At 36.9% G+C, this 24,509-nt stretch overlaps 1 protein-coding gene across 1 annotated transcript; it reads right to left on the reverse strand.

The window, feature by feature from the left end:
* Positions 1–1,539: 1,539 nt before the first annotated feature.
* On the reverse strand, positions 1,540–19,564 carry LOC306863734 (long-chain fatty acid transport protein 4-like). The gene is made up of 13 exons (XM_079407254.1): positions 19,260–19,564; positions 15,834–15,995; positions 11,445–11,839; positions 10,263–10,421; positions 9,525–9,594; positions 9,303–9,394; positions 8,486–8,595; positions 7,713–7,922; positions 7,285–7,411; positions 6,203–6,340; positions 5,948–6,112; positions 4,435–4,581; positions 1,540–3,101 (listed from the first exon to the last, which is right to left on the reverse strand). The coding sequence occupies exons 2-13, from the start codon at positions 15,992–15,994 to the stop codon at positions 2,944–2,946; spliced, it is 1,932 nt and encodes a 643-aa protein (XP_079263380.1). The 5' UTR covers position 15,995; positions 19,260–19,564; the 3' UTR covers positions 1,540–2,943.
* Between the last annotated feature and the right edge of the window lie 4,945 nt (positions 19,565–24,509).

Below are 24,509 nucleotides of genomic sequence, written 5' to 3' on the forward strand. Positions count from 1 at the left end.
ACAGGAATACAAACAATACATTCTGCTCTTCTTCTCACATAAAAGTATCATATGGCTTCAGAGGACTTGGAATAAGTCACTTGGATTTTTTTGTCCATTTCAGAATCTGAAATGTTGAAAGTTGAAAAGTTGTTGTGTTCCACTAAAACTGATCAGCATTCAGGTTTGGAAAGACAAGAGGGGATTCATTTTGGGTTGAACTATGCCTTTACCTGGGAGAGATAATCAAGAGAGGCCTCAGCAAAAGCCTCCTGGTTAGGATTCTTGCTGTCATTGGACACAAACTCTAACACACTATCATAAGAAAGAAATGTCTGTAAAGCAGATTTCAGACGTCATATTGTGTCTAACATATAACTCAGCGCATTAGATGTGCTTTCCCTCTCTTTCACACACCCAGAACAAAACCAAAAAAACAAAAGATTAACGGAGAAATAAAGCTCAACCCACAACAAATCATTACACATCATTCTTTTACAAAATTACAAAAAAATGCAAGTGATATAGGAAAGGGCAAACAACAAAATAAAAACAGGAACAGGTGCATGGAGACAACTGCATCCGATTGGCTGACTAACCAATGACATCACTACTGCACCCTTGGCTTTAAGTATCAATTGAAATCGAAATCACACGTACAGCTATTTGAGTAAATCTCACTTCATCCCAAATAAAAAAAAAAAAAGAAAAACTTATACATTTTGAATGAATAAATTATTTCATTTTATTATTGTTTTACTGAATTAAATTTATGCTATTTCTAATTAATAATTTTTTTCTCATTACTGCAATGAGAACGAGAATTTTGTTTGTCATTATGGTAATGAGAACTAGAAATTTTATTGTCGTTATAGTAATGACAACACGATTTTTTTTGTCATTATTGTAATGAGAACGAGTTTTTTTGGCATTACGGTAATAAGAATGAGGATTTTTTTGTTGTTATGGTAATGAGAATGAGATTTTATTGTTGTTACGGTAATGAGAATGAGATTTTATTGTTGTTACGGTAAAGTGAATGAGGATTTTATTGTTGTTACGGTAAAGTGAATGAGGATTTTATTGTCATAGTAATGAGAATTATATTTTATCATCATTACAGTAATGTGAACTTGATTTTTTGTCATTATGGTAATGAAAATGATATTTTATTGTCATTACAGTAATGAGAATGAAGAATTTATTGTCTTTATAGTAATGCAAATTAAATTGGTTATTACAGTAATGTTATTGTCATTACAGTAATGAGAATGAGGATTTTATTGCCATTATTGTAATGAGAATGAGAATTTTATTATCATTATGGTAATGAAAAAGAGGGTTTTTTGTCATTACGGTAATGAGAATGAGATTGTTTTTGTTATGGTAAAAAGAATACAAAGTGCGGCAATGTAAATTTGATTTTTATTACTACGGTAATGAGAATGAGATAATTTGGGGATGGAGGGGGGGCATTATTTTTAATGAAAACAAATGGCAAAACATCGTAAAATAGGCTTTATTATTTTCTAGGCTATAAATTTGTATAATGTGTTTCTGGAGAGATTCACCCAAATAAGGTCAAAACAGTTTTCTGTTTTCCCACATCTGTGCTGTACGTTTATATATAGTGGCCAAAACAGTGACTTAGAGAAATTCAAGTGCTGTCTCACAAAATAATCTCGTCACACGTGCACACACACTTAAATACTTGCTACGATATATAAATAAATAATGAGCTGTCAGTGGACGAGGGAGAACAGGAAGGTTCGCAAAAGGAGATCAAGCAAATACACGTTGAATGGAAAGGATGCCCATAGATGTAGTGCTGGACACTTTGCATGGTGGGAAGGGCGTACAAGCAAGGTCTAGAAAATAAGCTAGCTGTCTAAGAGACGTCTAGAGTCAGTTAGTGTAATGATGCAGGACGAGAGCAATAACACTATCTGGTGACCTGACAGTAAGGCACAGTGCTCTGTTTGCGTCAATCATTCATGCTGCTGAAAGAAAAACTAGAACTCCGATGACAAATAGCCTATATCGCTTTCCCTTCCTTCTCCTCCGCTTTCGCTCTCTTCCCTTTTAGGTCTGGCACCACTATGCAGACAGATAGGATGTTCGTTCTTTAGCACCAGAGAATTCCACTACTTTCATTCGCCTCCATGCAAACTCCGCTATATTGTCCTGTAGAGATTCCTTGTTGGGAACTTAACGGTCTTCACGTCTAGCAAAACGAAGCAAACCCATGAAGCCCAGTCTGCACAATGTCGCACCGGGCTGATCGTTAAAATCTGCTTCCATGCTGACGCTGCATACTAAATGTCTGGAGATGTACAATGGACACAGTAGCAGTGTAATCATGGACGTCTTCAACGCAGCATGACTTGTATATAGATGATGAGCTATTCTATAACTTAAATATATTTGGTGCATGTTAAATAAACAGCATTGTTCAAGTCATGGCAGCTGGCAAGTGCACAGCCAGTGCTGTGTTTGTATTGCATGTCGATCCTCGTGGTTTTGGTCTGGGCTTGAGGGCACATTCATGAAGGCAGTCGCTAGTCAAAACCGTCAAAATGAACATTTTCAGTCCCGAATCCTGTAGCCAGGCGAGCATTGTGCAGCTGAGGCAAAGGGAAAGCTTTACCATTTGACAGTCCTGTGTTTGGTCCTTGTGCCTTTCCTTGCTGTTTGTTTTTTTTGTACTCTTGTTTGCTAAATTGCTTCATTTTTTTTTTTCTCAAGATGGCCGTCTCGCTGAATGCCACCTCAGTCCCGTCTTGGTCGTAAGAGAGGTGGGCTTTGAGAATGTATCAATGGGGATTTGAACACACGACCAGAATGCGTTCCTGCGACCCCTCACTGTGTTTGCTGAGGTAATGAAGGGCGGAGTGACGAGGGGGCGGGGTTTGAGGGCTGCTGAAGGCGGGGTGATGAAGGAACGGGTGGAGGTTGGCAGTAGTCTCATAATTTCTGCTTTCCTGAGACGATGATGCGATGGAGCTCTACATTCAGCTCCACATACTGTCCCTTAGTGCAGTCCAGGAAGTAGAGTTTGTCAGAGACAACTTTGGGGTTGAATCCCTCCCGTCGCATGTCTGTCTTCTGGAATTTGAAAGTCCCTGAAAGAAAAAGAGAAAAAAAATATATATATATTTTTATGCTATGCATTGGTGTACAGCACATTCTTTTGGCTCAATTATCTGTAGTTCAAGGGTGCATATAAAAATAATTCATTCAGTGATTTTTTTTTTCAAACTTCAGATTTTGGTAAAGCCTTAGACTGTATGTATATCTTCCCCAATTGTCAAATTTCATTCAACCCTGAACATGTCAGAGAAAGGCTGCCCCAAAATGAGCAGGTGGTGCAATGTAACTTATATGCACTGTCTCAATTTAAATCAGGGACAGGCAACATCGGTCCTGGAGTGCCAATATCCTGCAGAGTTTAGTTCCAACCCTAATCAAACACACCTGAAGAAGCTAATCAAGGTCTTCAGGATCACTAGGGCTACAGGCTTGGACTAAACTCTGCAGGACATCGGCACTCCAGGACCGACATTGCCTATCCCTGATTTAAAGGGTCCATAAATAAGATACAGTACAGTACAATACAAAATGTTCATTCTTTGGATTTTGATTTCATTTTGAAAATTAATACTCTATGTAGAACAAACCTATACAACCTCAAAATAAATCTGAATATTTTACTTAATTCTATGTACTAGTATATCAATACATATAAATTAGAATTGGCTAAAATTGGATATTGCTGACAATAAGAATATGTTTAAAGAAAGGCAATAAACAGTGTTGCTACTAATAAAACTTATATATTGAAAATGTTAATCTTTCCTTTCTATGACAGGATGGAATTAAATACCAGATACAGCTTATTGTGTAACAATAATACCAATAATATCCAGAAAAAAATTCAGGACTTTTAATGGTTAATATGCCAGAAATACACAGGTCTTTTCATTTAAAATATCTATGCTTTGCTTCTTCTAGCTGATCATTCAAAAAGATCAGACAAAATATGCACTCTTACAACCATCTATAACATATGACAATATAAATACCATAACGCAGACACTGTTATAATTCATCCATAGTGGCCCAATATGCAATCGCTTGGAATAAATTTGTGGTATTCACAGCTCTGAAACTTGCAGTGCTCACATTTATTTAATTAAATAACAGACTTTTGAAGTTTAATAGCCACATTACACCATACTGTATCATGAATCCGTTTTTAAGACCTCCTAAAATATTTAGCAATTTTGCTATACTATTTATAAAAAATTTAAGACTTTTTGTGATCTTAAAATTTGGACAAACTAAATTTGAGACATGTTAAAACTTTAAGAACCCGCGTGAACCCTCATTATATTTAGTGGTATCTTGATTGTTACTGTGACTTTGCCTGTCTGAGTTAAGCGTGCAATATCTCACCTGTTTTGTTCACTTCTGGTAAGAAGCGAAGAAAGACAGGCCGGGCATAGGGTGGCAGGGCCTTCTCCAGATCCCGGCTAAACTTCACTAGGTCTGTGGTGTGCTCCGGGTCAGCTATGGCTGCCATCCCAGCCTTGCCTTCAGCACCTGAGGAGAAACATCCACATGCATCACACAACGGCATCCTCAGGTCCTGTAATGAACCTCAGAAGAAGCTAGACGGCATAAAGAGATACTGAGTCACCATGAATTAAAATAAACTAAGGAGATCATTGCCTCGCCAGGTGATATGTCACTTCTCCAAGGACAGAGCATGAACTACTGCAGACAGGATAAGAAACAGTGATGTTTTACATTACTGCACTGCTACTCCAAAGAAAAGGTTTTTATTATTATAAAAGGAGTTGTGTTTTGCTATGCCGCTTCTAGCTACACATTGTATTCTCACATTGCCACAAGAGGCGCTCTATAGCAGCCAATTGAGTAAAATCCTCTGTTTTCAAGTTCATGCCATCTACTGTTGTCTGTTTATGCTAACTTCAAGGCTATAGAAAACCCTAATGATTTCAAAATCTCACGTAAACAGTTTTCTTGTGTTGATGGTTGAATGGCCATTTTGATGGTTATCAGCGAATGATGCACACACTTACACATCTATATGTTACAGACTCAAAACTCCAGATCTGCTGATCACATTGTTCTGAAGGTGAGAGTGTATTTTTCAGCCGGCAGTCTCAAATGTACCGAGCTATATTCAGCACTCTGCTGCTATTCCTTTATAGATCTAGTGTAAGCAAAACCGGAGCCAAGAGAAGACTTTGTTTGGCTGTGCAGTCCCAGAATCCTTCAGGAGCTTCTGCAGTCAGCTTCGTTTAAATTAATTATTCTCCTCTCCACACACTGGCTGGGCACCCGATGATTCATGATATTACTTTATGACAGTCAGAACACTTAAAGGAACAGTTTACCACCAAAAAAAAAAACAAACCAAACAAACTCTGCGCACTCTTTACTGTCACAATTTCAACTTGAATCTTAGACCGTATTGTGTGCAATTTTGTTTGGCAATTAGCCATGTAATAAGCGAGATAATCGCCAAAATTCAGCACAAACCCACTGCTGAGGTTTATTTTCCTTCCACTTGAAAATATAGTCCCTGATGAGATTTTCTGATACGGGATGAAATGTGATCGGTGGGAACATAAATATAGAGAAGGACGGTCACACTTTATTTTAAGCGAGTTAATTCTCGCTATTAACAAACCAAAAACAAATAAATAATTTGCTGCTTATTAATAGTTTGTAAGGTAGTTGTTAAGTTAAGGTATTGGGTAGGATTAGGGGTGTAGAATATGGTCATGTAGAATATGCTTTTTAAGTATTAATAAACAGCCAGTATGTTAATAATAGACATGCAAATAAGCAACTAGTTAATAGTGAGAATTGTTCCCTATACTAAAGTGTTACCAAAAGGACAAACAGAAAAAAGAAAAGATGAGAAATGTGTGATTACCTGGCACCTCCACTCCATACACCACCACATCTTTCATGTCCAGCAGGCGGCTCAGCGTTCCCTCCACCTCAGTGGTGGAGACGTTCTCTCCTTTCCAGCGGAACGTGTCTCCTGTGCGGTCTTTGAAATACATGTAGCCGTAGTCGTCCATCACCAGCACGTCCCCTGAGAGAGGAGCAGCCAACAACTGCTAATATCTAGCTGAGCGTATGGAAGGAAGTGTGCGGTTGTGTAGAGCATTTTAAAATATTATACCTGAGAGATAGGCACAATCTCCTTCTTTGAAGACATCGTGAGCGACCTTTTTATTAGTGGCCGATTGATTGACGTAGCCGTCAAATCGTCTGAGAGGGTCGTTTTGAATGATTCGGCCAACTAACTGACCAGGTTCTCCTGAGAAACAAAATAAGGAAATGGATTTTAAATTAGATTTTTACACTTTCTATAGTGTAAATTATATATGTACTTAATGTACATAAGATTATATATGTACTGTATGGAAAATTTTTATTGAGAAAATAGTCTTACAGACCAGTTGGTTGCAATGGATTTTTTGTTTGTTTGTGAAAGATATAATTGGATTAAGAAGTTGCTACCAAAAGTATAAATCTGTTTACATGTTTATTTGTTATCAAGTTCAAAGTTTTAATTTCCAAACTATTTCAAGCGAAGTCCTTTTAAAATTTCATTGCAGCAAATATTATAATTTATTTTAAAATAATATCATATATGTGACGACCCTGGACCACAAAACCAGTCATAAGTGTCAATTTTTCGAAATTGCTTTCGTAATTTCTGATGTAATTTATACATCAGAAAGCTGAACAAATAAGCTTTCCATTGATGTGTGGTTTGTTAGAATCAGACAATATTTGGCCGAGATACAACTATTTAAAAATCTTGAATCTGTGGGTGAAAAAAAATAAAAAATAAAAATAATCTAAATATTGACTAAATCGCCTTTAAAGTTGTCCAAATGAAGTTCTTAGCAATGCATATTACTAATCAAAAATGAAGTTTTGATATATTTACGGTAGGAAATTTACAAAATATCTTTACGGAACATGATCTTAACTTAATATCCTAATGATAAAAGAAAAATAGAAATGTTTTCTTGTTTTTAAACCACAATGCTTAAAAACATGTGTTTTCGTGACCACATAGCACAACAACGTCACATGAGCCTGTAACCGTGATAGAGAAGATAGTCCAAAATCTCTACTGGTAACAAATTTCTACTGGTTAATCATGTCTACCGGAATATTGCCCCCTCCTTATACGAGTAATTCATCAATTCAAGCCTTTGTACTTGGCATGAGTGTGAGGGAGTACTATACCTGGACCACACGGGATACAGACTCCATCAGGTCCTCTGATGAGCTCCATGGTCTCCTCGTCCACCTTGACTAAGCGGATGGGGTAAAAGAAGGGCAGGATCCGGCTATTGAATCCACAGGCACCCATCTGCAGTCAAAACAACATGTTACAACCACCTTCTACTCTTCAAAACTAAATACTACCGAGCAAATAAAACCAGTCACAGCATTTCTATCAGCACTTCAAATAGCCCATAACCACCTGTGCTTGATTACTGAACATCTTGTAGATGGCCTCATACATTTTGTTTGGTAATACACAAAGCAAATTGCTGCATATGTATCCTTTTCCACATGCATTATCCACTATTTTAGAGGTTTACAACTGTGTAACTCATAAAGGCTGTTTACAGACACTCCATCTGAAGTGTGCTTTTGTCAGGGCAGACCTTGTTATCGAAGTTGCCCAGGCTACAGTTGCACTCGGTGGCGCCGTAGAACTCTGCGATCTGTGGGACGTTGAAGCGGGTGGTGAATTCCTCCCAGATGGACTGACGAAGGCCGTTACCGAGGGCCATGCGGACTTTGTGTTGGTGCTCCGTGGCCTTCTTCGGCTGATTCAGCAAATATCGGCAGATCTCGCCAATGTACTGCACGATCTGAGACATACAATCAAATATCAGTTTTCAAAACTCCCTTTAAGCTCCATTTCCATGCAGAACATTAATAACATAATTTGCAATCACACAACTATAACATTAAAGCAGAGGCCTGAAAGTCCTAGGGATATTTACTGAATGCACAATATATTGACTATGGTTTTGTTTGTCATACAAAATTGCTATGATTTTAATCATCTGCTCTATTTAGCCTTGAAAGACCATGTCAGTAGGTGGATTTCACGTCAACAACTTGTTATGACTCATGAGTATGAGCAAAATTCAGTGACAAAAATGCTGATACAGTTCTATAAATTTCTGTGAATCTGTTCTTTTGAACTGCCTGATTCAAATTCGAGTCAGTTCATTGTTTGCATCCTCATTCATTAAAATGTTTATTGATGTTTGACCAATTGAATGTATCCTCTCTGAATAAAACTTCTTAAAATTCTAATTTCTTAAAAAAAAAAAAAAAAAAAAAAACCTCACCCAGCACAAACTGAAGAACTATATAGGCAAAATGAATTCTTGTATACTCCATAATAACAAAATCAATTACTCACTGTGCAGTTGTATTTGATACAGTCATCCCAGAACTTTGATGCGCTGAACTTCTTCCTGATCACTACAGTCATTCCATGGATCAGACACTGTCCAACTCCCACTATGTTACCTGCCAGAGAGAACAGCACTGGCCTCAGAACAAATCTACCGCTTACTTACAGATTAAAGACTCACACACACCAACATATGCTTAAATAATAAAACAAACTAAGCTGTTTTTCTTAAAAGAGCACTGGACAAGTCAAAGGACCTTATATGTGACCCTGGACCACAAAACCTGTTTTTAAGCGTCATTTTTTCAAAATCGAGATTTATACATCATCTGAAAGCTGAATAAATAAGCTTTCCAATGATATATGGTTTGTTAGGATCGGACAATATTTGGTCGAGATGCAACTATTTGAAAATCTGGAATCTGAGGGTGCAAACAAATCTAAATATTGAGAAAATTGTCTTTAAAGTTGTCCAAATGAAGTTCTGAGCAATGCATAGTACTAATCAAAAAATGAAGTTTTGATATATTTATGGTAAGAAATGTACAAAATATCTTCATGGAACATAATCTTTATTTAATATCCTAATGATTTTTGGCATAAAAGAAAAATTGATAATTTTGACCCATTCAATGTATTGTTGGCTATTGCTCCAAATATACCCCAGCGACTTAAGACTTAAGTTTTGTGCTCCAGGGTCACATATAGACATCTATCAAAACAAACCACAAAACTGTCACACAGGAAGTAGCCTGAACCTAATTCTATGACAGGAAATGCACATATGAAGAAGGTGTAGAGCAGCTTGTGTTCAGTGATGTACCGGCTGAGTGGTAAAGTGGTAAACAGTCATAAAGCACATCCTCAGACTTCATTCTGAAACCATAGTACACCAAGGCAGCCATGCGGTAATACCTGAGGGAGGAACGCAGGAACGACAGGGTGAAAAACAGGGAGCTTGATTCATTGAGAGAGAAAAATTAAGGAGAAAGCAGGGAAGGAGAGAGAGTGAGAAATGGAGAAATTAACATTGTCAAACACTTACCGACTGTGGACAACAATAGCAGCTTTTGGCATTCCAGTGGTTCCCGACGTGTAAATGTAAAAGAGGCGATCTAGAGGCAAAGAAGAAGAAAACTGATTTTTAACATCCTTTAAAAGGTCTTTTAAAAAGTTAAATAATAAAAAACGAAAGTATTATTTTAATGTCATTGAGTTACTATTCTAGTTTTTATCAATATTTTATTGTTGCCTTACTCTCTCTGTCTGATTAATAATTTTTTATTTATTTTTTTTAATTTAATTTTAAGTTGAATTAAAGTTTTTTAGTTTTAAAAATATTTCTCTACAATTGTATTAATTTTTATTTCAATTTTAGTTTGAACTATTTTTGCAAATCAAGTTCAACTAAATGAAAATGAGAGATACTGCCTTGGCAACTAGATTTTTTTTTTCAGTTAAATTTGAGTTTATTTCAAGTAACAAAAATGCTTTTTTTATGGTTTTGGTTTTAGTTAACTATAATAACCCTTACAGGGAATATTCAGGACTGAATTCAATGCCAAATCTTCAAAATTCCTTGAATAAGGTTTGAATGTTTTTTTTTTAAATGTCATAATAATAATAATAATAATAAAAAAAAAAATAATTTAAACGGATAATTTCAATACAACATTTCATTACATAGAATGACTAGAATGCGTTCATAGTGGTATAAATATTTAGATTTTATTTTTTGTATTTTGGTTTTAAATGTTCATAACTCTGTGTCTGACTGTCTTGCCTGTGAAGCTGCGATCTGGTTGTGTGGGTTGGTGTGTAGAGGTCGCCTCCAGCAGCGGCTCGAGATGCTCCGTCCCTTCAGGAACCCGTTTGGGGTCCCATTCTCCAGAACAGAGGAGCTTAACAGTCTTTCCCATGGAGCTGTGCACCTCACACATCGCTGAGACAGTGAAAGAGCGGGAGAAATAGATGAAGTAACCATCACGGAGACAAATAATGTGACAAAATGAGTCTAGAAGTCTCCTCAGAGAAAGCACAGGACAACCAAACGGCCGGAAATGTGAAATCAATAAGAAACAAAGCTGACTCAACTGGCATGCTTTATGATTCAGTCTCCGATTACTTAAGAGACGACTAGCAAACTCGATTTTATTAGGATTTCGCTGTCGTTCGTGACCTCTGGTATGAATCCTCTTTGGTGCAGTCAGGTTATTATTTCACTATGAGTTATACACAGTCACCTCTGGCCATAATAAATCTGAACTCTGCGCTACTCATTCATTCATTTCTCTAGAGTACACACTCTCGTCTTTGTCCAAGTGCCACTTCCTTATTTGCTTTCTGTAGTGTGTCATTGCAACACTTCTGAACTGCTGCCTTAACCGATACTATATTGAGCCAACAGATCAAAATATAAATCCTAGTCTAAAATCAACATGAAATCAACACTCGCTCTATTTACCCTTCTATTACACATTCTCAAGTAGCAAGTACACCAACCCTTATGAAAATTAACCATAGTTGTATTACAGTAAAAGTGTTTTTTTGGCGTATTGATTAGTATTGGTATAACCACAGTTTTACTACAAATACCATGGTTAAACCATGGTTAGTGTAACTATATACATAGTTTAACTATAGTAACCAAGGGTTTTTGGTTTTATTTGTAGTAAAACCATGGTTTTAGGGAAGTTTGATTTTAGAGAATTTGTTTGTTTATGCAGTTCATTTGATTGCCTGCGGCTGCCATTGACAAATATTGCATCTGAGAGTCAAACAACATTTAAAAATATATTTCCCCTGTAAACAGCCTAAAAATAGTTAGGTGAGGTTTGTAGCATAGATAAATACTTCTTCAAAAGCATGGTTTGACTGTGGTTGAACTACTTTAGAAGTGTAGCTTGGGAAGCCGCAGTTTCATAGTAGTTTCCTCATCACTGATAACTGTGGAGTCTCTTCTCACCATCTGTCAGCTCACTGCCGAACACCACGGCTTTGGCGCTGGAGATGTTGACACAGTGCACCAGAGCCTCCAGTCTCAGGTTGAAGTTGATGAGAGCTGCCTCCACTCCGATCTTTGCCATGCCCAGCCAGAGCCCCACGTACTGAGAGCGGTTCTCCATGAACAGAGCGATCACGTCGCCCTCCTTGAAGCCCCTCTGAAGCAGAAGGTTAGCCACACGGTTGGAGTAGTCGTCAAGCTCCTTGAAGCTCCATTTCTCGCCCGTTCCTTCAAAAATCAGAGCCGGCTTGTCTCCGTATTTCTTGACAGACTTGGCAAAAAGTTTGGGAACGGTGTTGTGCTCACGGAGGTGCTTTTTGACATTCAGTTTTACCCTCAGCAACACACTGGCTGCACTGCAAAAGAACACATTTTGATATGACATTATGATTATGATGGCTTATTCTGGGCAAATTCTTTGAGTTTTGAGTAAGCGTTTCATTTAAAACAATTACTCTACCGGTCAAATGTTTGGAATAATTCTGATGCTTTTACAATGTTTTTGAAAGAAGTCTGTTCTGCTATATTGGGAATATAATATCCCCAAACATATTGAATATATTGTAAAGTGTAATTTATTTCTGTGATCATTACTCCAGTCTTCAGAAATCATTCTAATATGCTGATTTGTTCAGACATTATTAATTATTATTGGTGCTCAATTATTAATAACTGTACCTATTATAATTAATGTTGAAAACTAAAGCTTAATATTTTTGTGGAAATGTTGATTCATGATTGTTTGATTAATAGAAAGTTTAAAAGAACAGCATTTATTTAAAACAGAAATCAATGTAAAATTATGAATGTATCTACTTTTTTTAAAATCTATTTATTGTGTCCTTGCTGAATAAAAATCTTACATTCTTACAATCTTAAATCATCAACATTTAAAAGTTGGGGCAAATATGATGGTTTCCAAAAATTTTCCAAAATGTATAATGATAAGCATCTATAATAATTTATAATAATAAGTTTATTGAACAGCAAATCAGCATATTAGAATGATTTCTGAAGGATCATGTGACACTGAAGACTGGATAATGATGCTGAAAATTCAGCTTTGATCACAGGAATAAATTACATTATTTATTCAAAGAGAAAAATGTTTTTTTTGTTTTTATTTTAACAATATTTCACATTATTACTGTTTTTACTGTATTTTGATCAAATAAATGCAGCCTGGTTAGCATAGGAGACTCCTTTTTTTAAAGTAAAGAAATCTTAATTACTCCAAACTTTTGACCGGTGGTGTACTTTACACCATTGTGTGGGTTTAATACATATAATCATCTGTTTAATGATAATGGTGGTGATTCTAGCCTCATCAACTTCTTGCTTCAGTGACAAATAACAAATCTGTAAGTGGCAGGAAGTAGTTAGCGTGGTGTTCGAGGAAACACAAACACTGTCACTTTGCTAAAAGCATTGCTCCCTGACCCTTAAGAGTCCTTACGTCCATTAACAGCTACCCTAAAAGTCTCCGTCCTCCAATCCAGGCTCTTACGGAGTAATCTGTGCCCCTGACATGATAAACCCACATCTCCAGGACCTGGAGACTGAATCTCCAAATCAGTGACAAAACTAATTGTTAGATGAGGTTTCGCCATTTTTGCCATGCAACAGCAAACAGAGAAGTTCACTTTTGATTCTTAAGACACTTAGGACACTTAGCAATCACGCTTCAGATTACTCAATTCACATCTTTGAGGAAACAACAAGCTGAACCTGCCAGGAACAGCCCATTTCAACAACTTGTTCCCCTTAACAAACACTCAGCTCGTAATACAGGAATATGCGGTTGTGTTCGCTGAGGAACTGTTCAGCCCGACTGAAATGGCCCAGGTTCATGTATTATTACATGATCATCATTCACAATACCACATCTATAGACATAAATCAGATTGCATTCATAAAATTCTTTATCAGTGTATAAGGACTGTCAATTAATACATTACTAAGCTAAATTAAATATTGCATATAATTAAAAAAATATATATATTTTACTTTAATGCATTTACTTAATTAACTTAATTACTTAATTAGTTGTTACATCAGGTATTACATTATTTTTTTTGTGTTTTGATGTATAGTAGAGATGAAGTACCTACATGCAAATTTCTTTTTTTTTTTTTATAAATGAGTTGGACTAGATAGTGAAGGAAAACCAAGCGTCCAGTTTGTAGTGAATTTATAGAATTTAAAATAGGAATTTAAGATATTTAAGACCCATTTCCATAAAAAATTTGGATAGACGACTAGAACATTAAAAAAATATTTTCTCTGTAAAAATATTACAGTTCAATAAAATATGACATATAATTAGCTCTGACATGATGCATATGGGACACCGTTTAAAAATCATCCCAGGAATTTAGTAGAGAACATTTCTAGAATGTGCAGAGCTGGGATGTAAACAAAGGGTGGAAAGCTAAAATAGAGGATATTTTTGATTTATTTTAATTTTATATTTTTGGTCCCTGCAGAGCTACTGTTTCTTATTTTCATATTGTGTTTCTGAATTTTTTTAATAGTTTTGATGACTTCAAAAATGTAGAGAAAGTATATACTGTAGATATATATATATACAGTGCCCTCCAAAAGTATTGTAACAGTAAGGCTGATTCCTTTATTTTTGCTGTAGACTGAAAACATTTGGGTTTGGCATCAAAAGATGAATATGAGATGAGAGATTAACATTTCATCTTTTATTTACAGGAATTTTCATCTGGATCTGATACACAACTTAGAAGATAGCACCTTTTGTTTGAACCCACCCATTTTTCATGTTACCAAAAGTATTGGAACAGATCAAATTAATATAAATTAAAGTGAAAAATTAAAGTTAATAATTTGCTTTCAATAACTGCACCAAGCCTGTGACCCATTGACATCACCAAACTTTTGCATTCTTCTTTTGTGATGCTTTTCCAGCCTCTTTCAGTTTTGGGGGTTGCTCCCTTCAGTCTCTTCTTTAGCAGGTAAAATGCATGCTCTACAGGGTTTAAATGTGGAGATTGACTTGGCCAGTCTAAAACCTTCCACTTCTGCCCCTGATGAACTCCTTTGTTGTTTTGGCACTATGTTTTGGGTCATTATCTTGCTGCATGATGAAGGATCTCCCAATCAGTTTGGTTGCATCTTTCTGTAAATTGTCAGACAAAATATTTCTGTCGACTTCTGAGTTAATTTTGCTGCTGCCATCATGTGTTACATCATTAATGAAGATTAATGAGCCTGTCCCAGAAGAAGCGATGAACGCCCAAGCCATTACATTACTTGTGTAATGTGTACTATAATGTACACCTGTGTACACTGTGTTTCAGATGAGTTTGTATGTTTGGGATCATGAGCAGATCCTTTCTTTCTACAAACTTTAGCCTTTCCATCACTTTGGTCCATAAAACCAGTCCATAAAACCTTGTCCCAGAATTTTTGAGTCTTGTCTCCTATTCTTCTTGCTAATGAGTGGTTTGCATCTTCTGGTGTAGCCTCTGTACTTTTGTTCATGAAGTCTTCTGCGAACAGTAGATTGTGATACCTTCACTCCTGCCCTCTGGAGGTTGTTGCTGATGTCACTAACAGTTGTTTTAGGGTCTTTCTTTACAGCTGTCACAATGTTTCTGTCATCAACTGCAGATGTTTTCCTTGATCTACCCGTTTGAGGTGTGTTACTTAGTACACCAGTGGTTTCTTTCTTCCTCAGGAGATTCCAAATGGTTTACTTGCTATTGCCAGTGTTTGTGCAATGGTTTGATTGATTTTTCATCTTCTCTCAGCTTCACAATTGCTCGTTTTTCACCCACAGACACCTCTCTGGTTTTCATGTTGGTTACACGTCTAACTAACTATAAATGCAGTCTGCATGGATCTGAAACTGAGCACAGACATTCAGTGCTATTTATTGTTTGAATAATCAATTAATAGGACACACCAGGGCAACAAAACACACCTGTCAGTCACATGGTCCAATACTTTTGGTAACATGAAAAATGGGTGGGTTCAAACAAAAGGTGCTATCTTCTAAGTTGTGTATCAGATCCAGATGAAAATACCTGTAAATAAAGCTGAAATGTTAATCTCTCATCTCATATTCATCTTTTGATGTCAAACCCAAATGTTTTCAATCTACAGCAAAAATAAAGGAGTTGGCCTTACTGTTCCAATACTTTTGGAGGGTACTGTATGTATGCATGTATGTATGTATATATATATATGTGTATGTAAATTTGTGTGTGTATTTATATATATACATACATTAATACACACACACACACACACACACATACATACATATATATATATATAGTATAAAAAGAATAAAAAGGATATTGTGGCATATAAACTTACTGCAAATCACGGTATATGGTCTTTGAAAACACATGTAAGGACTTCCATCCTCCAGAGCCCAGGAAGAAAATGAAAATGGACGGCAGAACCTGGAACCAGGACAGGCCGACGAACAGCCTGAGCACGAAGAGAAGGGCCGTGGAGCACGCCAACCGCAACATCCTAACACACACAAACAACACAATCATTCACACACCAACACCTGACAACTTCAACATCCTTTCTCAACACTGGGCTACTGCATTTATATTTCATTTGACCTGTGTGATATAAAAAAATATGTTGTTGTTCATTGATAAAAGTTATAATATAATCATTACAAACCTGATAATTACAAGGGCTGATATGCAAAACTCAGAGAGATTCCGAGATTAACACAAGATAAGTCATATCAAGACAAGATAGCTGTTGAAGAACACAGATCTTTGAAAGGTACAGCAGTCCAGAGTACTTTTATCATCTGGGAGAAAAGTCAGACGCTGTAACTTAGATTTCAAAATGTGTTTCTTTTATTTTTTGAATTGAAATATTTAGTTTTATGCTGCTTTTATTTTATTTTTTTCATTTTTATATATTATAGGTAATATGAAGGTTATCGTTAGATATACAAATGGAGGATAACCCTGATATCTCTGATGTGCACTGTAGATGGATACAGATGATCAAACATTGACAAGAACTTAAAATTATAATTTTTTAAAATGCTCCTTTACATTAAAACGTACGTTTCTAGGCCTTCTTTGGAACTAAAAACACGTGTAAAGTAACTAGGGTGGATTGAATGTCAGTGACGGAAGGCAACAGAGCTATTTGATCTGTACTATCCTTTCCAGCAGCTCACCTGAATGCAGAGAAGCATCACATGATCCCTAAGTGCACCTATATAGGGGATGTTGGATTACAAATTTATAAAATGATAAATCTAGGTTCCAATGTAATAGTATAACTATTTATATAACTATATATAAACTGAAACAGTGTGTTCTACATTTTGAGGTAAAGATGATGACATTCTAAGATTAAGTCAGGCAGCCCAGGTGTCTGAGACATTAACCTTTTGTCTTTAGGCACTTCCTGACCATTTGGGTGATACTGTCAGGCTGATTGGATTAGCACCTATGCATTTGAATCATACTGTTATGCTGATGATGTCAGGGCTAGGGAAATTCTGGTAATGGGCCGATTCCTGTACTGTATTTGCATGCTTTGTTTAGATTGTCTCCACCTCTGTATCCCTCCCCCTCAAAATGTATATAAACTACAATGTATACTGTTTGAGTCAGACTTGGATGACTACAGCGACTACTGCGAGTTCTCAATAAAGAGTAACTTATCCCAAAGTCTCCTGGTCTCTGCTTTGACGAAGGAAAAAGTTTCCAACAGGGAGACCGGGGCTAGTTGTCACGAGGGTTATCACAGTAACTATAAGATTTTGAGTCAAAAGAACAATTAAACAAATGTGGGTTTTCCATATTGGTTTCAAACATCTAGTTCAAATATTATCTTAATTTTTGTGAAAATATTCTCGAATTCTCAGAACAAAAATAAATAATATTGTAATATTTCTTGCTGTAGCAGTTAATATATAGCAGGTTGCAAAACACTCTGAAATACATTCTGGTACAAATTTAAACTATATATGACCCTGGAGCACAAAACCAGTCTTAAGTCTCTGGGGTATATTTGTAGCAATAGCCAAAAATACATTGTATGGTCAAAATAATCAACTTTTCTTTTATGCCAAAAATCATTAGGATAATAAAGATAATGTTCCATTAATATACTTTGTAAATTTTCTACCGTAAATATATCAAAATTTAATTCTTGATTAGTAATATGCGTTGCTAAGGACTTAATTTGGACAACTTTAAAGGCAATTTTCTCAATATGTAGATTTTTTTGGCACCCTCAGATTCCAGATTTTGTATCTCGGCCAAATATTGTCCGATCCTAACAAACATCAACAGAAAGCTTATTTATTCGTATAAATCTCAATTTTAAGAAATGTATCATTATGACTGCTTTTGTGGTCCAGGGTCACATAAAATGAATTGTGAATTATTATGCAGACAGCTTAATAATTATAGTTTATTAAATTACCAATTTCTGCTTTCTGATAGTGTTTGTCAATTTAGTTTTATGAGCTGTTTTTGATGTTTTATAATTGTTTTATTGTTTAAATTTAGCTGAAAAGCCATTAAATAAGCTTCCCATTGTGACAGAGTAAGAACAAGTTAATTTGACACACTTTAGTAAATCAAAGTGTGTTAAATGAACTGTATATCTGTGATTTATGTGTGTATATATATTCTGCATCTTGTAGACAACACTTCAAGGTGTGTCTAGACAGAAATTCTATTAAATCAACCTACCCTGTAAAATACTTACTGGCATAAATGTGACAACTAGCCCCGGTCTGATGCACCTATAGGTTATACGCCATCTCACACACTCAATCCTACAGTGTGCATCTGTCTATCCTGATGCTGAGTGAGGGATGCTGGAGAGAATCAAGCAGCATCCCTCAATCCCTCTGTTCAATCCTTCCAACATAATGATAGACGTGCTGTGGGAGCGGATGGATATTAAAGCGATGCAGAAGAGCCAGCATCATCATCCTCAGGCGAGGGTTACCGCAGAGCCCGGAAATCTGAGCGAGCACATTGGCTACACAGCACTATAGTGACTCATTTCCGCGAATCGGCTCTTTTGAACAGTTCATTTCAAAGAACGGATTCAAAGACTCTTTTATGCCATACACCACCTCGCGGTGCATATAACACAAATATAACTTGCGTTTACAGTAAGCAATTGAAAATATTTGTATATATTATAAATAACTCTCTATATAGAGTGTGTGTTGATAAAGCTGTATTGATTAAGCTGGTATTTCTGCCTGCTGTTTTAGGTTCATTAGTTCAAGGAGTCGGTCAGTTGTTGATTCCAGAACCGCTCGAACCGATTCGTCAACGCATCGCTCAGTCCGTTTATTGACTCGGTTGAAAAGATCCGATTCAAAAGAACGAGTCGTTCACAAATCGGACATCCCTACAGCACTGCAGTACACTGAGGTTCACGCTACTGTTACAATAAGGAATTCACTCAATACATTATAACGTGTTTACACAAGCAAGCGTAAACTGTAACGTTATATCATCAGGCTCGGTTGCGCTGCGTTATTTGCTGTCCGTGTTTTATATTGAAAAGCTCAGTGCGGATATCTGGCATCCTATCCCCTTTATCTGGATTTGGATCAGTTAAACTGTCCCATATGTACAGCATCCATTACCCAACATAAGCAAGACACAATGTATGCTGATGCTACTGTAAAGATCGGTAAATGCATCTTTAACTGGCAACTGCGATCATCCGGAAATGAACAACGGTTAAAATATTTGAAATGTAGGTGTGTGCTCCGGGAAATACCTTGATTTCGGTCTCCGTGGTCACAATAACGTGTGTATTATGGCAGAAGGGGAACCTGTCCCGTACGATCCCACCTTGATCGGCTTTAAGCGAAACCTCAGTCGCGTTTACCTGCTGATGCACACGCCTGCCTTTTACCGAATAACCCCGGCGTCTTTGGTAGACTTTGCGGCCGTTTATTTCATTTTTGCATTCTTATCTGTTATCGCTTCATTGTAACGATGGCTCGCAGCGCTGGTAATGCCAATGACCTTATAATTTTCTTACTTGAGACCGCCTCCTCTCTATTCGCCGGCGCTGTGTGCGCGTATTGATTGACAGCTCTTAGAACCAATCGCGTTCTCCTACTGGCCGTTTCGCCCAGGAAAGGGGGGGCTAAAAGTCCTGTCAAGGAAATGTGGCCCAGCATGCGAGTCATCACGGTTTCCACCCGGTAGTCGCAAAGCAGCTCCGCAGGACCATGAGGCCTGATGGAGGAGGGCTATTGTCAGATATCTCCCATCTGCTTGCCATTGTAAAGGCAAAAACAGCTGTTTGTGTACAATAAAATTATATAATGTTTATGTCAATTCAAACGTGTTAAGAGGCAGGGCTTTTTTACTTTAAATTAATGCACTGAAATGATATGGATGGAGTCAAGGATGATTTTTTATTTAAAATGCAAGAATCCGTTTTCCGGATTTTATCCAGAATTTATCTATCTTCTCTTTGGAAAAAATGTCTGGATTATTAAAGATGCAAAATCAATTTGACCATATTTTCTTTCTTAATATGACTTTATAGTTTTATTGTGCCCAACCAGTGCCATAAAAAAAAAAACATCCTAATAATCTTTCATCTAAATGTAAATTAAAAGCCCTGCCGCTTAAACAACTTACCTTTTTGACGTCACAAATGCCTCTTATTTTTCAATCCCTTATAAAATGGATTTGAGAAAACATTTTGTTGACATGCTTTGCCTAACAAATTATCTTTCAACAAATCTGTTCATACTCTTTCATAACTAATCACAATATTTTCTGGTTCGTTCATATATAAATATTCATATATATATATATATATATATATATATATACACACACATTCATACATACACACATATATAATATCATTTTTATTGAGAGTTGTGTTCTTCAAAGCTTCGTCTCATCTCATTTTGGGTTCCACTAAGAAAGTCAGTCGTACAGGTTTTGAAACAACATGGTGAGTACACGATGACAGAAATGTCATTTTTGGGTAAACTGAAACGTCTCAATTGCTCTCATCCACCACAACAGCATGAAGAAAACAACCTGGTGTATTTGCTATAAATACAAAGATATAACACAAACAGTATTAAGATGCCTTCCAGTTTACTCTATCTCCTCTCATGAAGCTCAGTCAGTCGTCCAACTCAAGGCCAAAGTGACTGTACAAGTCTCGTGTGGTCACTCCACGCAGGCCGGCTGAGAGAGACACAGAGAGACAGTTGTCTTTGTCAATGATCACATTGGGGAGAATGACGTGGCACAGACCCCCTCTGGCCCTCAGACCATCTGAAGTCACAGCAAGGCTAGAGCGGGCAAGAAACTTAGCATGCTGGGAGTCTGAAAGGGTCCATTATATTACAGAATGCAGCGGCAATACCAGAGGATGCCATTATCATAATCCTGACACTAGACAGAAATGCCAAGCGTATAGAGGCTGTAATCCACTTATATGAGTGGGATGGGAGATGTGTAGGCCACAAGTGTTTATGGAGAGGAGATGAACAGTTAAAGGTGGGGTATGTAATTTTTCAAAAACACTTTAGAAAACTGAGTCGGGGGCCGAGTACCAAAACAAACTTGTAGCCAATCAGCAGTAAGGGGCGTGTCTACTCATGATATGGAGGAGAGAGCGTTCAGTGAACAGCTGAGCCGAGCAGCGGAAAGATAGAGATGGCGGATAAAAAAAACAAAAGAGGAATACGTCTGCGGAACGATAAGGCAATAAGTAGGAGCCTTGTAAATATCGGATCAGCTTTCCAGCGCCGGAGAGAACTCCAGGAGCGGAAGGCCTGCGATCGGATGACTATGTATGCGTGGGGCGGAGCTATCAAAATAGGGGCGAGACCCTTTTGTTTTGGTGATTTCAAATATCAACAATGCTACCAGAAATCGCTTACCCCACCTTTAAAACAGTATGAAATGTGAAATATGTTGAGTATCAGACCAACATAAATCAGGAATGTGTTCACTATTAAATACGTGATTGTTCTATCAGGTCTTACCTAATCTGCCCAACAGAGTTTGTCCGATGTCTTTGATGGCATTGTATTCGTGCAGCAGGTCGATGTGTTGATCCACCTCTTGTACAACAAATCCTCTACAAACACAAGAACAGAGGAACACGAGCTCAGTTTCATCTGACAATAAATCACAATGAAGCACTTTCTTTTTTTGGCTAGTATAACAAAGTAATTAGCAACAAAGGACCAGATTTAGATGCATTTGATATATTTTTAATATATAAAAGCCACAGCCATATCACCCTGCAGCCCAAGACCGGTTGCCCACTGAAGCTAAGCAGGGTTGAGCCTGGTCAGTACCTGGATGGGAGACCTCCGGTGAAAACAAGGTTGCTGTTGGAAGAGGTGTTAGTGAGGCCAGCAGGGGGTGCTCACCCTGTGGTCTGTGTGGGTCCTAACGCCCCGGTATAGTGACGGGGACACTATGCTGTCAAAAAGCACCGTCTTTCAGATGAGACGTTAAACCGAGGTCCTGACTCTCTGTGGTCATTAAAAATCCCATGGCACTTCTCGTAAAGAGTAGGGGTGTAACCCCGGTGTCCTGGCCAAATTCCCTCCACTGGCCTCTATCATGGCCTCCTAATAATCCCTATACACTTGATTGGCTCTATGACTCTCTCTCCTCTCCACCTGTAGCTGGTGTGTGGTGAGCGCACTGGCGCCGTTGTGCTGTGGCTCCCGTCGCATCATCCAAGTGGATGCTGCACCCTGGTGGGGGTTGAGGAGAGACCTCCCCCACCTGATTGTAAAGTGCTTTGGGTGTACAGCAATACACAATAAAGCGCTATATAAATGCATCATTCATTCATTCATTCATTTAAGTATTGTTTTTTAAAGGAATAGCCTCATATATTAAATAATTGTCACAAAAATGTAAAGATGGAACGGTTTATATATATGTGTGTGTGTGTCAAACTTCATTTGTATGTACACAAATAAATTGAGCTATATTTATGGCTCATATAGTATGAGAATATACTGCTCATTCTCAAGGAGGGAAAAAACACGTCAATTTTATTCAGAGGCACAAACTGCAAAAATATTACATTTTTAGTTGTTGATATTTAAATGAACAAAAAGTGAGCTGAAATTCTGATAGCTTGTAAATCAATGAGAACAGACTACTTACATAAAAAGCATATAAATATCAGATTGCACTCTATCACATCACAATAATGTCTTTGTAAGACGATATTTAAATGTTTAGTTTTATGATCAAATCTCTGTAGTTTCAAAACTTATAATGCAATGCAATAATGATTTTGAAATTAACTTAAAAGACTGATCGATAATATTTGATACTCACAGTTTAACATGATTTTTCTAAAAAAAATATGTATGGATAAACAAGTAAACTTAAGTTGTTTCAGTCTAGTAAGCGTTCATGAAATATTACTAGCAATATAGAAGTTATTCGTTATAAAATGAATTAGGGATTGACAGTGCTGCTTTCATTATTTCATTTCATTGAGTTCAATTTCACTAAATGGAAAACTGGTCCATTGAAACACTTCCGGTGCACGCTATTTTACGCACACAGTCAGAAATTATTTTACTCTATTTTTTTTCCAGTTGTAATTACGTTATACTAAATAATTTTGGTCTCTAATTTGATTAATTGTTATAGAGTGTCTTTACAAAAATATTCAAATAAATGACAATACGACTAAAATTCTTATGGTTTTTGGGAACTTTCATATTCATACAGTAATATACATTAAACTGTGAATGTTAAAATGTGTAAAATTACTAAATAGGTTTTATTATGTTGCAAATCAATAAACAGGATAAATGAGTAATGCAGTCATGAAGCAGTTTCATATTTTGTCGTTAGATGGCGGCATTTCTTAATGTATGCAAAACCATAAAATGGATTGAAGATAAGTATTTAAAATGTACCAATAGGAAGTTAGATATTAGAGATTAAACCACAAAAACAGCGTTCATAAAGAGCATAGATCCAGTAAAACCAAACATATATAACCAGGCAGTCTCTGATGAATAAAGTAATGGGAATTGATTGAGGGATGTTTAGTGATATTACTGTAAATGGTTAAAAATGTCTCATCAATGCACCAAACGTTTCTTTTAAAGGTAAAAGCGTGGTCCACTGAACAGTGTTTGTATACTGATAACGACATGACCTCCACGACCCTCATCAGATTGACACCTACTCTTTCTAAATCACTGCACACAATTAAATGTCCTTTAATTTGATTAACAAACTGTATAATGTGGAAGGACAGCATCTTAGTATGGATGAAGGGAATACGGAGTGTAACCTTTAGACAAAGAACTACAAGAGATCAAATAATGGATAAAATCACTGTTGTCTTCACTGAGTGTCTTCAGAACATCTTGACTCGATGTAATGCTGTAACACACATCTGAAGTGTGTGCTCCAGGGATCCCCTGATGTTTAGATGGAGTTATCGGGGAAGCTGCTAAAATTGGTCACCCCTGCCAGTGTTTCTGAGGGGAGTGTGTGAAAAACTAGTACATCACACACTTTATCTGTGGCTATATATAATACAGTATATAAATTCCACATTTATGATGTATGGTTTCTGATGTAACCCTATGCAACTAAGCAAAATACTTACATTTACTGTGTGCTGCAGATTTGTCTTGCTCACGGCTGTTTGAGATAAACTGAGTCAGCGTTCACTGGACACATCTTTGTAATATCTGTTCAAAATCCTGCAAACTTATGGCCATTTCAGGAGCTGTCTGCCTATGGTTGAATGAGCAGTGTCAAAGGAAGAAGGCTTTAAATAAATAAATAAAAGAAAAAGGACAAATTAATCCGTTCGACCGGCACTCCTGAGCCATGTTTATTTATTCTCTGTCTATACAAAGAGCTGGGGGAGAGTGAGTGAGTGAGTGAGTGGGTAGGATGAAAAATCCTCCTCTCTTCCTCCAGATTTAAACAACAAGCCTGCGGTGGCTCTTCACTTCTCACACCAAACAAATAATACATT

Source organism: Barbus barbus (genome assembly GCF_936440315.1).
Source record: "Barbus barbus genome assembly, chromosome: 45".
Taxonomy (NCBI): domain Eukaryota; kingdom Metazoa; phylum Chordata; class Actinopteri; order Cypriniformes; family Cyprinidae; genus Barbus; species Barbus barbus.

What these genes read in the sequence shown, in the direction of transcription:
- LOC306863734 (XM_079407254.1), bottom strand. Translation starts at nt 15,994, where the DNA reads ATGTTGCGGTTGGCGTGCTCCACGGCCCTTCTCTTCGTGCTCAGGCTG. An exon ending in ACCACTTTACCACTCAGCCG is followed by an intron (nt 8,596 to 9,302) that starts GTACATCACTGA and finishes TCTCTCTGGCAG; the next exon opens with GTAACATAGTGGGAGTTGGA. An exon ending in GTATGGAGTGGAGGTGCCAG is followed by an intron (nt 4,582 to 5,947) that starts GTAATCACACAT and finishes GTTTCTCCTCAG; the next exon opens with GTGCTGAAGGCAAGGCTGGG.